The sequence below is a fragment of the Notamacropus eugenii genome, chromosome 1, assembly GCF_028372415.1.
Source record: "Notamacropus eugenii isolate mMacEug1 chromosome 1, mMacEug1.pri_v2, whole genome shotgun sequence".
Taxonomy (NCBI): domain Eukaryota; kingdom Metazoa; phylum Chordata; class Mammalia; order Diprotodontia; family Macropodidae; genus Notamacropus; species Notamacropus eugenii.
This window is the reverse complement of record NC_092872.1, coordinates 300,337,563-300,356,149: the sequence shown is the minus strand read 5'-3', so window position 1 is coordinate 300,356,149 and position 18,587 is coordinate 300,337,563. Positions and strand designations below refer to the sequence as shown.

Sequence of the window (18,587 nt, the reverse complement as noted above, 5' to 3'; positions counted from 1 at the left end):
AGTTGTGTGAAATCTTCATCCTTTGGACTGGGAGGGGATGGGGAAGAGAGAGAGGAGAGGAAGCTCTGAGAACTGAATTGGTTGGACACTTGTTTTTCCAGTAATGTAACAGAGGGAATTTCTCTAGCAAGTATAAACGATCAAAGTAGATGATTCCTATTTACAATGCAAGTTGCTGCCATCTAGTGCTATCTCTGGAGTCAAGACAATATTGTGGCTCAATCCTTTTCAAAGCCCCTGAGATATCTCTATCTCTATCTCTATCTCTGTCTCTGTCTCTGTCTCTATCTCTATCATCTATCCATAGGAAAAGCCCATCACTCAAGTCTTTCCAGACCTATTGATTTATAATACAGGAGAATGAAAATAGAGGAAATGAACCTTGTGGTCAATTATATTTTTACTTGTCAAACAGAGAAGTTGGCCCATAACTACAGAGTATCCCAAAAGTTATAGTTTAATTTTAAGCTATTAAAGCACACGGAAGTTTTTGGATGACTTTCTGAAAACCTTAGCTTTTTGAAACTCAGATTTTCAATGGCATTTTAAAAACAACTCATCTAGCTTTCATATTAGCGATACTGTTATTAATTAATTTTCACTTATTTTGTCCTTTCTTCTTCTCATGTTTCTTTTTTTAAATGTGCTTTATTTTTAATTTATGGAATAAAACAAGCATTTCCATGACATAGTACAATAAAAAAGATGATTGCACACAAAACTGCAAATCCACCATACAAAAAAAATAATGTTTTGTTTTTCTTCCTTACTTTTCTTCTTTACTCATTCCCATCCCAATAGTCTTTTTAATGGAACTGTCCCTGTTCCCCTAGAAATTGTAAGTATTATCAAAGTAAAAAAAAAAGAAAAGAATTACTTTGTTCTAAAGCATTCCATTCGTTATAAGACAACTGTTCTCGTACTTCATCCTGTGGCTTCTGAAGTCTCTTAAAGGTTTGTTTTTTTTTTAAGTCTGATTTGTTTTGTAGGCCTTGACACCATAAAATATCTCTTTAGAATTGTGTAGCTCTGATTCCCAGCCTTGCAGCAATACCTAAGAGACTGAGGGACAAGGAGGGCAAAGGAAGGGGTCTAGGAGGATGCTGTAGCCTATAGTTTAGGGGAGAACAGTGGAAGGAATTTAAAAGGCTTGCATTTGAAGTCTTGAGTTGTTGCTCTGTCATTTCCAACTCTGTGATCCCATTTTGGGGTTTTCTTGGTAGGGATTGTGGGGTGGTTTGCATTTCCTTCTCCAGTTCATTTTATAGATGAGGAAACTGAGGTAAACAGGGTTAAGCTATTTGCTCAAGGTCACACAGCTAGTAAATGTCCAAGCCTGGATTTGAACTCAGGAAGATGAGTCTTCTCGCTGCCAAGCCTGGTGCTCTATCCACTGTGCCACCTACCGACATGAAGCCATGAGACCTGAGTTCAAGTCCCAGTTCTTTGACATATTTCTGTGGCTTAAACAAATTAATCTGTGTTCTTGATCCTAAGTTTCTTCATCTTTTAAATGACAGGTTTGGATGCGGTCACTTCTGAGGTCTGTTTCAGTTCTTGGTCATTTGTCACATTATCACACAACCACTATAATGTACTAACTCTTTGATCTTAATAAGTAATTCATCCCACTTCCACCCCAGTATTTCCTCCTTCCACCAAGAATAAAAGGTTAGCATAAGATGTTACCTACAAATTTGCTTCATTAACATTAATGGTTGTTTGTGATGGAACTGTGGTGTTTTTTTCTGGAGATGTTTGGAAACAAAAGAGCTTCACTATCTGGAATGGCATAGACCAAAATACAACTTTAATTAGGGTTTTGTCTCACATCACCAATATTTAGAAGTGATGAAAGCTCTTACTCCTTTTAAAGAGGTAGAAGTTACTGAGCTTAGTCAATTAAAAAGAAAAAAAATACCTTACTTAAAATAAGAAAGTTACTAGAGTGCAGCTTTCATTGGCAGGTAAACTTTTCCCGGTTGGCCCTACTTGGTCTCCTATACCAGCCTCTCCTGTCATGTCTCAGTGTCACTGCCAGAAGGGCAAGTGTCTTGGGATCTCTGTCTCCCTTTCACTGGGTGTTATCCAGGGCTCTTTTCCCCTGGTACTTGAACTGGTCTTAAAATATTGATTACTGGACATAGATTATGAAACTTTTGCTAGATACCAAAATTGCTACTTACAGGTCTAGTGCTATGAAATAGAGACTTATCAAGTAAATTACCTTTCTGAGTTTCTTTCATTTCTGAAATTCTATTAATTGTTTCACAACATGAATAAAGCTGTAAAACAATTGCAAAGTCATGGAGATGAAAGAAACTTTAATGAGACTGACCTTTTTTTGCAAACTCTGGAAATAATTTAACATTTGGCTTTTATCTTTCATTGTCCATTGGGTTGAGTAACGCTGAATGGTCTAATTGTTGGACTTTAGGTGCTTGGACCCCTTGAACCACAAGTCCTCATTGCTGAAAAGTTCTTGACCCTGAAAGAAGCTGAGACCACACGAAAGAAAAAGGTGAATATTGTTAACAGTGGTGAAATGGGAAGGCTGGGAAAATGGCGCTGTCCTTTTTTCATCATGGCAGCATAGAAAACTTTAAAATGCCAATTGAAGCTTTCAGATATATAGATACACATAATCTGGACCTAGTAGTCCAAGCCCATTTGCCCCAAACTTGTAACTGTTACCTGGTCAGAACACAGAGCCCTCCAACCTGCTTGCCCCATGAGTCTAGTCCTTTTTTGGCCTTGTGATAAAAATAGGAAGGTTAATGAAAGAGGGAATTTGACTTGAACTATATTGGAAAGAGAACTGAATTTGAAGTAATGAGACTTTGGTTTTAATTTTGACTCTGGTAATCAACATCTGTTTGTCCTTGAATAACTCATTTGAGCTCTTCAGGTTTCAATTTCATCATCTGTCAAATGGTAACTTTCATCTCTTTGATGCTATGAAACTTAGTGTTTCACTGGGAAAAACAAATAGAATTTAATGTCCTAAGGAAGGGCTTACTTAGCATCAAGACATGTAATCATTCTCATGTCTCCAAAATCAGTACTCTTTTCCATGCTCTTGGCCTATGCTATGAGCTAAACTTATGGAATTAAAAAATTCACATCTTTGTGTAAGAGTATATATACACCTCAAAACCTGTCTGAAATTTTGGGTTTGACCATGCAGAAATACAAAAAGTCTAAGAATAAGCTTAGGAATAGAGATGATCACTTAACTCCTTGAGTTAGTTTGTCTCTGTAACTGTTCCTTACCTACTCATCTCCATGAGAGAATAAAAGAAACTTAAAGTTTGACAAGTGGATAAACTGAACCCCAGAGCTGTTTGGTAGTTATTAAACAAATAACTACTGTATGACTTATAGTCTAATCTTCAGAGATTAAGTTTGAGAGGTATGTGGAATGCTAAGCTAGTTTGAGGGCTTTGACTGGAAGGACTCCAACTCCTTATATAAGGAAGATAAGTGCAAAGAAAAGGTTAAGACTGTGTGTGTAGGGGGTATTATCTACTTCAAGGACCCTGCTCTTTGTTCTAAAGAGATTGTTATGTGCAGATGTGAATCTCCTCTGGGAAGATGAGATGCCTCAGAGTAAAGAAGAAATGTGACAAACTGGTGGCTCCTAGTTAAAAGTTTCTGCCTCTTCTAAAATATCTAGGGAAAGCTAATGGGGTTTATTTAAAGCTGAAAAAAAAATAAAAGCATGACAGCACCTGCTGTTGACTAAGGAAGAGCTACTCAAGGACTTCAGCTGAGCTTTAAGATGGAGGCAGTAGAGCCTACAATCAAAAAGTCTCTGGCAAAGATTATAGTGAAGAAGCATCTGGTAGAGCAGAGTCGAGCAGAGACTGTAAGGCTATTCCAGAAAAATCCAAGGGATGAGCAGGGAGAAGACCAGGGATAAACACAGTGACATCACTAGAAGACATCAACAGTCTTGTAGAGTTGGAAGCACGAGTTGCTTGCTACACATATGATCTATACACACATGTTCCCCATGTGTATACCCTTCCATTCATGCACTCTGGCCACATGTTCTTTCTGTTTGTGCCTCTCCATGGGTTCTTTATATGTTTTCATTCTTCTATTGATATGTATATTTATGGGAGAATGCACCCCAAGTTTATGGGAAAATATTTTGTAGCTACTTTTTTTTTTTAACCATGCCATTTCACTAAATGCCTTTACTTTGAACAAATTATGGTACTCTGACTAACCAACAAAGTTGAACCCATCATTGGGGGCTCGTGAACTATGATTTTAAAGGCTGAGAAACTACAGAATACTTTGAACCTGGGGTAGCCGCTCACTGTGGGACCCACTTGGTTAGTTTGGTTGGGTAGAGGGAACCCACCAAGAACTACTGGAGAAAAATTGTATTTAGTATTTTTTTTTTGTTCCCTTCAGTTGGCATCTTTCTTTCTTTCTTTTTTCCCCCTTAGGGGAAATTCAATTCATGTGGTAATGACTTATCCTTACCAAGCCAAACAAAACATTGTCTTGCAATTTGTACAGATGATTTCCAGGAATTGTCAGTCTTATATGCCTTTGTAAAAACAGCCCTTGTGCTGACAGGTTCCTGCATAGATGAGCTGGCTCCCAGACATACAGTTGAAAGAAATTGCCTTTGTTCCAGTTAACATTACCTGCCATGGGTCTTCCACAAGCTCAACATGAAGGATATTATTGAAATGCTTTGTCTCCTATTTTTCTTCCCTTTCACACACTACAACCGGCTGGTGAAGAATATAGATGGATTCTGTCCTTCACTGTCCACAAGGATCATCAGCATTGTTACTGGTGCCCAATGGAGAGGGATGACCAATGACACAAATGATCAGTTGCGGGTCCTTTCTATGCTACAGCAGCTCCTGGGATCATTATTTGCGTATTATAGTATAGCATTTTACAGGGATGAAACAAGCATCCCTATTAGGAGCAACCACTTTCCAAATCAATCAAACTTATCCCTCTCACATTACATCATTATATCTTTGATAGAGTAATAGCTCATATTTTGCCACACTTCAAAGTTTGAAAAGGTTGTTCCATACATTATCTCATTTAATCTTCACAGCAGCAGTATAAATAGTACTGTGGAGTAGTACTATCATCCAGATTTCACAGGGGAGGAAACTGAGCCTGGGGAGATGAAGTGACTTGCCTGGGGTGGCATAGCTATTGTGTCTCAGGCAGGGTTCAAAACCAGATTTTTTTTTTACTCCAGAGCCGGGCACCCTATTCACCCAAAGCCATGCAGTTATCTTTGGGAGTGAGAAAAGTACATTTTATCTAACTGTGGAAAGATTCTGAAGAGATTGCCCTCAGGGTCGAACTAAGGGACAACTGAAATGGATGTATTTTTAAACTCTAGGTTCAGCAGAAACATAAAAAAATGACAGAATAAAATACATATCAAGGAGCAACAATTACACTGGCCGCAACAATGACTCAATTACAATATGGAAAGATCTACCTTAGGCTTATTTCACAGAAAATTTGCATTGTGGTTAGTTAAAGTAAGATGAAACACAAATAATGTATCTGGAGTTGAGAACTGGATTTGAATTCCATCCCACACATCCTATGACTTTGGACAAGTGATTTTACCCTTACGCACCTCAGTTTCTTCATATGTAAAATGAGATCCTACTCATATTCATCTACCTCATATGGCTGTTGTAAATATAACACCTGTTTCACTACTCACAGAAACTATAGCTACTGTAAGTCCATCCTTCGGAGCCAAGTGGAGCTTTGTGAAACAAGGCAGTCTGGAGTTACAGTTGTATTATCAGATATTTCTCCCTGTGGGATCAGGAAGAGGATGACTGTGTTAATTTGGGTTTTTCTATGAGTATCCCTAAAGAATCTATATAGAAGACAGACAGAAAGGTTAGAAGGAAATTCTTTTCTATTATTATTATTTTAGGGTTTTTTTTTTTAAAAAAACCTGATAAAAAGCATTTTATGAAGGGACTATGAGGAACTAGGAGTTTACAGTTGCTTACTGTCCTTTGTACTCAGAGGGCCAAAATGACATCACATGGCAGGGTCAAGGTACAGTGTGTCTAACTGTGGCTAATCAGACTAATACAAGTTTGGAAGGCTCTATCATAGGTTGGGCACAAATGGTCCATGTGTACATTTGAAGTGTTGATGTCTCTAAATTTGCCCATCTCATATTTCTTTTGAGCTTCTGTAATTCTGCTTTGCTCACAGAGCAAATGTGGGCATGCCCTGCTGGGCGGTCCTGTGCCAGTGTCTCCCATGTCTCATAATTGATTCCAATATGCATTCTAGATAGATAAAATATTTTCTGTGATGTCAGAAAAGAGATAAATGAAAAGGACTAATATGACATTTCCTGAGAGACTGAATTTAATTCTTGAAGAAAAATCAAAAGAGGATTCTTGAGGGAGTTTTATCAGTGTTTAGAGTGAACTGAATGGTGAAACTATATTTCCAAAAGTGGTGTCATTTGCTTTTATAGTGAAGAAATGAGGGGACTCTAGCTGAGATATTTTTCAGCCAAAACATTATAAATATTTTTTTCTTTTTATTATTCCTTTCATCCATTAATTAATTGCGTATTCTGTAAATTTAATATTTATCTAATTATGGGAGATTTAGGGATTTAATATGTAGAGATACAAATGCCTACTATTGAAAAAAAAGGATTCTCTAGTTTAATTAATAAGTAACATTCAATATATAGAGTAGAAGTTAAAACCAACTAATTAATGTAGAAAAAGATTACAATATTATTAGTTAGAAAGAAAATATACATATACCTACTCCTAGATTGTTCTAAAACTCAGAAAAATAATATTAAATATGGGAATGAGTCAAGTAGCGGCTGAGGGGTAACATATGAGTAGGTATGATTGATCCCTATAAACCTGGCTACATTAAGATCTCATGAGATAATGTATGGAAAGCTCTTTTCAAACCTTAAACGCATTATATAAATGTTAGCTATTATTATCAAACAATCCTACCTTAACTAGTATATTACCTTTCCATAGCAGGAGCTGGAAAAGAGAATGCAAGCTCTGACATACTCTTCTGGGAAAAGGCAATATTTACACAAAATGAAAATGTTGGAAATGAACTGCAAGAAACAAGAGGTAAAGATAATAACAGAAGTGAAGGACCACCATCTGTTAATTAAAGAAACCTTGGGAGGGTAACATTTTTCTCTTCCTTTTCCCATGAATAGAGCTCTAAAAATATCTGTAGAGACTTTATTTAGGAAGGAGTTAAAATAAATCACTGAACTTAGAGATTCAGCTAATGGATATTATGGAATATAATGAATAGGATATAAATATAATTGAATATGAAAATATAATGAAAATACTGTGGGAAATGACAATGGCTTTGGGAGAAATCAGGAAGAAATTTGTCATGATATGATTTCTGAGCCACTGTCTTTTCTGTTACCAGCATATATTTTGATGTTTTCTTAATATTACTTGAATGAGTCTTCAAGGAGGGCTTGAAAAGAGACCATTTGAGTTCAAATTGTTACTTCATTTACCTGTGTCAGAGCCAAAACAAGGGTCAGGTGATTTTTGCCTCAGGGTGGGAAATTGATAGAGTTCTAATAGTACTTGTGTTCCTCCTTCGTTTTGTTTTTGAACAAGACCATGACATCAGAGAAATGATGACATGACTTGCACTTGACTTTGTTTTGAGTGAGGGAGGGCTATGCAAGGTTACCAGCCTCACTTCTCCTCCTGAGCCATCTGGGTCCAGTGACCAGATATTCCTCAGGATGACTGGAGATGGCCCAGGATGTAATGGGGGACCTTGGCCTTCTTTTCAGGTACTCACTTAGAGGGAGGTAATGCCCATTGAGTGAATAGGCCTCTTTAAGAAGTCGTCAGGGAATGGTCATTTTAATGAACACAAGAAAAAAATAATTAAATCAAGCTGGGAAGGAAACAGAGACTGTTATTATTGATAATCACCCTAAGCTAGCCATTAAGTGGAGCTTGGGCAGGGACCCATTGTTGTACTCTTATAAGGAAGAAGGTCTCAAAAACTCCTTTCATCCCCCTCAGCCCAACTGTTTGTTTACTGCAGGGATTACCCTCTCAGCCTCTAGTCCCCAGTAATCAGGCTTCTTTGATGCCAAGTGTGAAGAAGTACAACTTCTATCCATTGCTCTGATGTGCAATCATTCTTCTATGTGACCACTCTTCAGAGATTCATATCATGTTCTCCCAGGTCTCCTCCAGGTTAAATAAACATCTCCGATTTCTTCGAATGATCCTCATGAGGCACATTCTCTAGTCTTCTCACTATTTTGGCCACACTTGTAAGAACACATTTTACTTTGTCTTTTCTCAAATGAAGTGCCTAGAAATGAGCCCAGTACTCTAGCTGTGTTTTGAGCAGGACAAAGGAAAGAACTATTAACTCCTTCATTTTGAACATGATGTTCCTCTGTGGTTTAGGACATATTTGTTTCTTTACCTCAAGGACGTATCACACTATTGTTTCACTTTAAGCTTGCCATCCACTAAGATCTCTGGTTCTTTTTAATGACTTTGGTTTAGCTAAGCTTTCCCTATCCCCACATTGTTTTATGAGGATGATGTTTTTTTAAATATAAGAATACAACTTTGTATGTATTTCTGTCAAATTTGATTTTATTTGATTTAGCCTACTGTTGGGAGCTTTCTCATTGCAGTCTTTGTTCAATATAATAGTTAACCCTCTAACCTTTGTGCCATCTGAAAATTTGATAAACTTTTTATCTAGGCCTTCTTCCAAGTCAATGAATATTGAATAGCATAAGGTTAAAAACATATCACTACAGTGATGGAGATATTTTATTCTAGATAGACTGTCCTTCAAATTGATATCCAGTCATCACTACATACTTAATGAGTCTGGTCATTCAATCTATTCCAAATGTTTTTAACTGTACTATCATTCAACCTATATCACTCCATCTTATGTGTGCTATGCTTAGAACATATTAGGCACATAATAAATGCTCATTAACTAACTCACTTATCCACAAGTATAGCATGAAAAACTGTCAAATTCTTTGCTGAAATCTAAATATGTTATATCTACCTAATTTCCCTGATATACAAATCGAATTAACCTGTCAGAAAAGGAAACCAGATTAATCTGGCATATCAAGATGATGATATTGATGGGATGCTTGGTTGCATGGGCTTGGGACCCAATTCTAAAATCACATTTCTCTTTAAAAATCACATTTCTCCATAGCCTCAAAATACTGTCCCAGGTAGTTTCTCCCCAGCCCAAGAACACAGCCTGCCTCAGCAACAACCGTCATCTCCCTTCCTGCTACAGCAGCCAGCTGCATCTATAGGACTTATTAGTCTGAACCAACTATGTACTGACTGAACTGGCTGTGCATTGGGTCATAATGACCTTTACTACTCACTGACCAATCATGTATATCCTACGCATATTTCCTTACATTTATCTTGTCTAACAAGACATTGATGAGAGTATCTGGTATTTTTGAGCCAGTCCTGACTGTTGGTTGACTTCATGATGTTTCAGGCCTAAAACCACACCTCCATGTAGCCCCCCTTGGGCTATTTTCTGATGAACTCTGGGTAAAATACACGCACAGTGGATATCAAAAGTGCATGTTCCTTTAAGAATTGACCACTCCTTAACCACTTCCTAATCCTACCCCAGAACACCTAGTTAGCATATTTGGCACACATTTCACTATAGAATATCTTATATAAACTTTACCTGTAGCCCTCTAAGGTTGCAGGTTTCCTAAGAACTCTTGCCTGCTGAAAAAACGTAATAAATCTTTACCTTGACCTCAGCAATGCTTGAGTCCATAAATTCCTTTCAGGTGGCCTGCTCCTGTTACTCCTGTGTTTGTGGGAGTCTCATTGTCACCCCACCCCCCCAGCCCTCATCAATATCACATTGGCTTGTAGTCATCACTTCTTATTTAAATGTTCAACAACTGTTCCTTAGCAATCTAGAACTTTCCCAAGAATATAAATCAAGCTCATGGGTCCATGTGTCAGTAAGCACCCCAACACACACATGGGGACCTGCTATCACAGGTTCTTTGATCTGCCTCTCTAAAAAGAAAGGCAGCTTTTGAGGGGTTAACAATCACTTTAATCAATCACAGGGATCAGAGAAAATCAGTCAAAATTTCAGAGAAATCAAAAATCAAAAGACGTTTTCATATGTCTGACCATTAATATACGTACATAGAAACCAGGGAGGGAAGCAATAACATCTGGGTTTTCAAAGGGGTGGAGAAGCGGCTTCCCAGAGTCTTGTCTGGCCAAAGAAACACTCCCAGTCAGTAAGCCCCAAAGTAAAGCCTCACCCTCAGCATATTTATACACTTTTCAGAGCCAGAGGGCATAACCTCCTGACCCAGTGCCTCTATAGAAAAAGCAGAAGGTACTTGGGACCCTCCTACAAAACAGCTCCCCTAATCTAGTTTCCCTCAATGGGCAGGCCCATCAATGGGTGAAGAAGATCTTCTGTAATCACATTATTCAATCAGAGGCACTTTTAATAAAAACAAAAACAGCAAAAGATCCTAATTTCATTGCCATCACAGTCCAGAGCTTGCAAATTTCATCTTTTTACATTAAAAAAATAGTCCATTCATTCTTCTCCAATCCTACAACTCATATCCCATTTTTCCAAAATCTTTCAAAGATCTCCTGTGGCAATTTAACAATCAGTTATACTTTTGAGTAATCTTGGATACAGTTTGTCCAGGTGTGGTGACTTGAACTCATTAAAGGCAACTAAATGCTTGCTATTTCCTCAGTTATTAGTATGTCCACTCCCTGCTAACCATTCTTTGCATTCTTTCCAGCTCATATAGCATTTCCCTTGGAAGAGAAAAGAGAAAAAAGAGTTGAGTCATTTAACCTCTTCACCATCATAGGATTACATATCTAGAATTGGAGTTTTCAGAGGTCATTTAGTTCCAGTTCCATTATTTTACAGATGAAGAAACTGAGGCTTATGGAAGTTAAATGATTGGCCCCAGTCATCAGAGACAAGATTTGAACCTAGGTCTCTTATCCCAAAGTCAAAGTTCATTACACTATATTAGTCTGCCTCCCAACTAGTCTCACCATTCCATCTTTTCTGAAGAGTTTTCCTATCCTTTCTTTTATTATTCTATTGTCCACAAAATCTGTGATAAAAAACCACCACTTTTTGTTGTATTTAACATCCGTTGCCAACATGAGTTTATGCTGAACTTTAACATTCCTGACATATATCTGTCAGAGTCATTTGATTCTATTATATTTATATTCAATAATTTGACTGATTCCATCAGGTATTCATACCTTTTCAAAAATTTGAGTTTGTCAGTGGGTTCTCCATGTATTCAGGTTATTCTTTTCAAGCAGATCCACTCTTTCTCCTCATCAGAATAATTTCGTCTTCTATATCCAAGCATTTCATTCTTGAGTGCTTTCCATTCTTCTTGAGCTAACTTCCTTCTAAAAAAATATTAGTCCATTAGACTTACTTATCTTTTTCATGACTGTCTTATAGCTTAATTCACCTTTTGAAGAATAAAGTTATCTGCTCTGCTTTTGCAAAAGGACCATGCCAACTGATGATCAGGTTTCTTGTTAAAAATCTAATGCAAATTTCTATAATATCATGCTTCTATGTCAGATTAATGATCTATCCTCCAAACTCTTAATGAATTCCTCTTTCAGATTTATGATCTGTCCTCCAAACTCTTAATGAATTCCTCCTTCTGTCCAAAGATTCTGTAGTATACTCCTACTTCAGGACAGTTACTGTTTCTGTATTTCCTCCTATGAGTATATAGTCTTAATATAGAGTGCTGTTCCATTCTTCATTAATCTATGTTCCATTTTGAATAAGACATAGCCTTCTTGAGTCATATTTCAGTCATGTATCTTATCCCAGCAACTTTTGGTAATAGCTATGAGACCCTGAAAAGACTTACATGAACTGCTACAAAGAGAAGTGAGCAGAACCAGGAGAACATTGTACACAGTAGCAATACTGTTAGGAACTATGACTTAGCAGTTCTCAGCAATACAATGATCCAATACAATCCCAAAGGATTCAAATTAAAATATGCTATCTGCCTCCAGAGAAAGAACTGATATTGTCTGAATACAAAGTGAAGTATGGTATTTTTCTCTTTCTTTCATTTACTTTGTTTTAGTCTTCTACAAAATGACTAATATGGAAATGTTTTACATGATTTCACATGTATAGCCTGTATCAGATTGCTTAGGACCTTGGGGAAGGGGGAGGGGAGAGTAGAAGAAGGGATAGAATTTGGAACTCAAAACTTTAAAAACATTTTAAAAATTGTTTTAATTGTATTTGGGGTAAATAAAATATTACTAAAAATAGCTATGAGGTCCAATTTATCTCTTTTCATTAAGATCATTCTGCTAATTATTCACTCCTTGTGCATTTTTAGGTAAATATTGGACACCATGGATTTTATTGCTGTCTTTACTCTTGGATGTTGTTTTCTGTAAATCATTGAACCTCTCTTCTTCTGCTCTTTCTCCTGTGTTGCACAATGTGGTACCAGCCTTGGTATGCATAATTTTCTCCTTCCTCCCTTTTCAATTTAAAGTTATCTTGGTTAGATTTGAAAGACTTCAGGAAAATCTGTTTTTTGTACTCTGTTAGGTGGATTGTATATCTGGCCAAAAGTCCACCATTCTCAAATCTGCCTTTGTTATCATTTGATAGAGGTGATTAAAAACAAACAAATAACTCCACAGATAACTCCTGCCACATTTCCCATTTATTTTCCCCAGAACTTCATAATCCCTAATAATGCTATCCAGTTTTCTTCTAGTGACATAACCCAACCCATAGTAGTCTTCAGATTTGATACCTACTAGGAAGCTCTCCATCATAACTTGATGACATGATTCAGGAAGAGAGCAGACTTCTCTGTACTTTTTATCAGTTTGGCAAATAGCAGCCTCAGTATTTCCTATCAGGAAGATGTCAATCTCGCTTCTTCAATGGATCATTTTTCATAACTTCTCACCTGAAGGTACCTATGGCTCCCCATTATCTTTCCTCAGGGCCCAAAAAGTTGCAGGAAAAGTGTCATCATGCCTATTGTATAGCTTCAAATGGTCAATGTGCATTCTTCTGTCTTTCCTTCTCTTTGTCATGTTCTTCTACGTTACAATCTCCTGACACAGATGACAATTCCCCTCTGCCTTTTCTATGTCTGGACTGCTCTACCATATCCCAGAAACCTCTTCATCTTAGCAGATAATGTCAACCCTAGAACTCACATTTCAGAAGTCCTCTTTGCCCCAGGGGCCACTCCCTCTGAATTGAAGGGGGAGGGCTTCCTCCCAGAACCTTCTTTAAAGGGTGCCCAGGCCAGCTATCTCTTCATTTTCTACTTGACTCCACTTTCTGCATTTCTCCATGTCCCTTGCCCCAGTTCAGCTTCCTTTTATGTGTTGTCATCCCCTCTTAAATGTAAGCTCCTTGAGAGTAGGGACTGTTTTTTTTTTTTACTTGTATGTGTATTCCCAGCACTTAGCAAATAATAAATGCCTGGTACTTCCAGTGTCTCTGGAACATAGCAAACATTTAGTAAATGCTTGTTGACTGACTTTCTCTTTGTATCTTTGTTCTTCCTTGTGAAACGCTTCTTCTGTTTTTTCAAGCAATCCTTAATTCTTCCTGATAAGCCAGAGATCACACATCCTAAATGGAAAGTTCATTTAATGTATTCGTAAACACCCTTTTTAGAGGGGAATCCAAGGTAGAGCAAATGGCATATCACAACATATATATTCTTATCTAAACCACCAAGTTTACAGAAAAATACTTTAGTGCATTTCTTGACTGAGTATACTTTCAGTTTTTCTCTGAACTGGTGATCTCACTAATTTTGGAAATCACTGCTACTTCTGAGACTTTTCTCCAAGAGTTTCACTCCAATACGTATTTTTGTCCTTCTCATGAACCCATGAACTGTGAAACGTTCAGTCTGTTAGAGTCTCTGAATTACATGTAGTGGAGGTTGCTAAACTTGGGAAAGAAGTTAACTATTTACTTTTCTGTTATTAATATAGTTGAATCATTTACAGGCTCAGGCTGAGCTAAAGAGAAGCCTCCACAGAGAAGCAAGAATTAATAAACACAAAATGAGAGAACTCAAAGCCAAAAACATCCTTGAAAACATGCCAAGCAATGATGGTAGTGAAGACTTTGTAGCTACAGAGCCTCATATACCCATGAATGGAGAGACAGGTGAGTTCAGGCATTTTTCAATGAAATGAAATATTCCTAACTTATTTTTAGCCTCTTGTAGAAAAAGAACAACCAACAGATTTGGGCTACTCCTATTGCTGTACTTATGGAATTTAGTAAGTCTCACCTAATTATACAATTTGAGGTTGAGGAATTGGAAGTAAAAGAGAGAAGCTTGAAAAACATAATTGCAAAAGAGCTTTATTAATGTAGTGTTTCAGTTGGTTTAGTTCTATTTACTAAAAAGTAGTTTAGACACATTGGAGCAGACAAGCAGAAAAATCTTCATTTATGATCGAAGAAAATGAAAGACAAGAAAATTTATTAGTCTACCTGAAGTTAAACAGAATATTAATATATTGGAAATAGTTTTCCTGATTTCCCATAGAATCCTCTGCCATCCCCAAACCAGTCCAATCTAATTCAATCTAATCCAACAAGCATGTTTGATGGAACAGAATTATTCTAAGTTTTCATGAGGAGATGTCTTCAGACAAGCTGAAATAGTGATAAACACACCGATACCAGTCTATTAGAGAGAAAGGAGAATCCCAGGTTCTGTTTTGGATGCTATCTCTTTTCTCCTTGGATGAAAGACTCCCACATGACTTCCAAGAGATAGAATGTCAGTATTGGCGTAGGATCAGGGTATGTGGGGGAGATTATGGAAATGGCAACTGTCTCTGTCACTTAGCTGAATTTAAAAACTTTGAAGACAATCTTTTTTTCTTATACATTTTAGGAAATGTATAATTTTTTTAGGAGAATGGTAACCTCACATAGCTCACCTCTGTCCCTTACTAGCTAGAGTCAAGAAGATGGACTTTGACACATACTGGACTAAGATTATAAATTACAAATTATTTGCGCATGTGTATTAATGACGGAAATTCTACACAGACGAAATCTGGACCCTTCCCCACTAAAGAAAACCCACTCAGAATCTTCTAGAACCCTTGTATTTAATATATCACATGGGTTTATATTCTAAACTGGTTCTGTTCTGTCTTGGTTGTCATCCTCTGTTTATCAGGGAGAGACCAAGTGTTTTCTGATAGAAATAGTTTCTAAGCTCTTTCGATCTTGTTGTAGTGATTGTTTGACGTTGTTGCTACTCTGTAATAGGGCCCAGTGGGAGCCACCAATGGAGTTGACTGCATCTTCAAAGATCTTTGGATGAGAATAAATGCTGCTTCCATTAACAGGCAGAACCAAAGGTTTATAGTTTGCATTAGCACTAACAACTGTTAAGCTAAGCTGTCCTGCCATGATAGAAGTCGTGGTGCCCTAGTCCTGATCTAAGGACTTTTGTTTCAGCCTTCATCTTTCTTGACTTCTCTGAAGTGTTATCAATCACTTTCTCCTAGATTCTCTCTCCTCTCTAGGTTTTCATGACATAGCTCCTCTCTCCTGGTTTTCCCTCCTACTTATCTGTCTGACTGCTCCTTTTCAGTCTCCTTTACTTGCTAATTTAACCAAGGCTTGCCCAATAATGATGGGTATCCCCCAAGCTCTAAACTTGGCCTTCTTCTTTTCTTTCTCTCTCTTATCTCACTTGGCAATCTCCAAATTCCACAGATTCAATTATCATCTCTATGCAGATGATCACCACATATGTATATCTAGTCTCTAGTATGTCCTCATCTCTCTAGGACACTCATTGCCTTTTGGTCATTTCAGACTGGATTCCTTTAGGTTTCTCATGCTTAATGTATCTGAAATAGAACTTATCTTTCTCTGTAAACTCTCTCCTCTTCTGAACTTTCCTATTACTGCTGAGAATACTCCATTCTCTCAGTTGCCCCTATACACACACACACACACACACACACACACACACACATCCCATTCTCTAGTCTCACATAGCTACCACCCTTGGACAGGCCCTCATCATCTTATGTCTTTACAATAGCTTTCTGGTTGATCTCCCTATCTCATCTCTATCCACTTCAATCCATCTTCTACTCAGCTATCAAAATAATATATCTAGAATGCAGATCTGATCGTGTTACTCCTTCGCTCCCCCTTCCCAACTTAATAAACTCCAGTGGTTCCCTATCATCTCCAGGATCAAATGTAAAATCCTCTGTTTGGCATTTAAAAGCCTTCATAACCCAGTTCCTTCTTACCTTTCCAATATTCTTATACTTTACTCCCCTCCACTTACTCTATGATCCAGTGACACTGGCTTCCTTGCTGTTCCTTGCATATGACACTCATCTCCTAACTCCATACCTTTTTACTGACAACTCTGAAACCTATATATCCAATCCTAACCTCTCTCTTGAACTGTAGTCTTGTATCCCCAACTGCTCAAAGGACAATTAGGAACATCCAACTAGATGTCCTGGAAGGCGTCTCAAACTCAACATGGCCAAAATATCTAGTCTCCCTGATTTCCCTGTTTCTGTTGAGGATATCATTACTCATCTAGTCCTTCAGGCCCACAACATTGGAATCACTATTAACTCTTCCCTCTCATCCCTTATAAACCAATAATTCTTGTCAATTCTACCTCAGCAGTGTCTCTCACATCTGTCTCTTTATTCTCGCCCGTATGGCCCCCACTCTAACTCACACCATAATCATCTCTCACCTAGAGTATTACTATAGTATTCTAATTGGTCTACCAGCTTCTAATCTCTCCAAATTATCCTTCACACAGCTGCCTAAGTGATATTTTTAGGGCACAAGTCTGACTATGTCACTTTCTTGATGAAGCTCTAGTGGTTTCCTCTCCCCTCTGGGATAAAATATAAACTTTGTTGATTAGCATTTAAACCTCTTTTCAATCTGCTCCCAATCTGTCTTTCTAAACTAATTGCACATTTCTATTCTTCACAAACTACTAACTGGTTTACTTGTTATTCAAGTAAATAATACACAGTATTCCATCTTCTGCCTCCATGCCTTTGTACAAACTGTCCACTATGTTTGAAATTCATTTCCTCCTTCCATCAACTCCCAAAATTACCTAGACTCTTTCAGTGCTCAGCTCAGGTGCCACTTCTTACAGGAAACCTATGCTAACCTCACTGCCTTTACCTACTTTACATATATTTCGTATTTCTTTTTTAATATTGTATATATATGAATGTGTACACACACATATGTGTATATACATATGTGCATATGTATGTATGTATACAAATACATATAGTTTTGCCCCAATAGAAAGAGGACAAGATCATTTTTGTCATTATATCTCTAGTGCAGTATCTGGCATTATACATATATAGATATAAAATAAATTTGTATTGAATGTATAAATTAATGAATGAATCTAAATTTCTTGGAAACAAACCTTGTTAAACACAATATTGACTATGTGGGATTGAATACTAAAAGAACTTTGGTCTCTTTTAGGAAATGCAAGGAATAGAGAATTTGTAAAATATAATGAATGGAGTGAACATCATTCCAAGAAGAATGGTGAATTGAGAAGATGGTCCCTCAAACAGCAGGTCCAAGATGAACTATTTTGGGACAGTTCTAGCAGCAATTCAGATGAGTCGGGAAAAGAGGAAAGGAAATCCTGGACACTAGTGAGGACAAAGACAGAAAGAATTCCACTTTTTGATGAATTTTTTGATCAGGAGTAAGAGAGCTACAAAACTAAGAGAACTATACAGCTATCAGGATTTCACTAGGAGGGGACAGCTTGGTGGTGCAGTGGATAGAATGCTGGCCCTGGAATCAGGAGGACCTGATTTCAAATCTGATCTCAGATACTTGATGCTTACTAGCTGTGTGACTTGGGCAAGTCACTTTAAATCTGATTGTCCTGCCAAAAAAAAAAAAAGGATTTCATTGGGAGGAGAAAAGGGGAGAAGAGGGAGTAAATTGAACAATTCAATTATTTGTGATTCCAGTATCTAGAGCAGTGCCTGGCATGTAGTAAGTGATTAAAAAATACTTGTGGATTAATTGCTTACTTGTAGTATTGATTCAAATCAAATTGTAGAGTATGACACATTTTTTAAAAAGCCTTTATTTTTTAAAATGGAGGCTTTCTTTTAGTCCCAAAGCATTACATCTGTGCCTCATTTAAGAAAAACTGATATAGAAAATATAAAACACATAAATTAGAGGGTTGGTTATTCATATAATACTCTTTATCTTATTTATGAGAATTACAACATTAAAAAAAATATCAAGGTCGTCTATGAAACGTTGGTTTGTTTTCATATAATTAACTATAGCACTTAACAAAGAGACACCTGGGAGACTGCAGAAATACTTAGTATGTTAAGAATTAAATTAAATAAACACTGATC

The 18,587-nt window shown here is 37.2% G+C and overlaps 1 protein-coding gene across 2 annotated transcripts in view; it reads left to right on the top strand.

The window, feature by feature from the left end:
* Window positions 1-18,237, top strand: part of CCDC198 (coiled-coil domain containing 198) — a 50,736-nt gene extending 32,499 nt beyond the window's left edge. Inside the window, exons 3-6 of one of the 2 annotated variants that reach the window (XM_072629315.1) lie at window positions 2,438-2,521; window positions 7,050-7,148; window positions 14,148-14,310; window positions 17,677-18,237. In XM_072629315.1, the coding sequence (XP_072485416.1) occupies window positions 2,438-2,521; window positions 7,050-7,148; window positions 14,148-14,310; window positions 17,677-17,912 (582 nt within the window). In that variant the 3' untranslated portion in view covers window positions 17,913-18,237. Of the gene's footprint in view, window positions 1-2,437; window positions 2,522-7,046; window positions 7,149-14,147; window positions 14,311-17,676 lie in introns of both variants that reach the window. The other variant, XM_072629314.1, reaches the window with a different exon arrangement.
* Window positions 18,238-18,587: the final 350 nt, after the last annotated feature.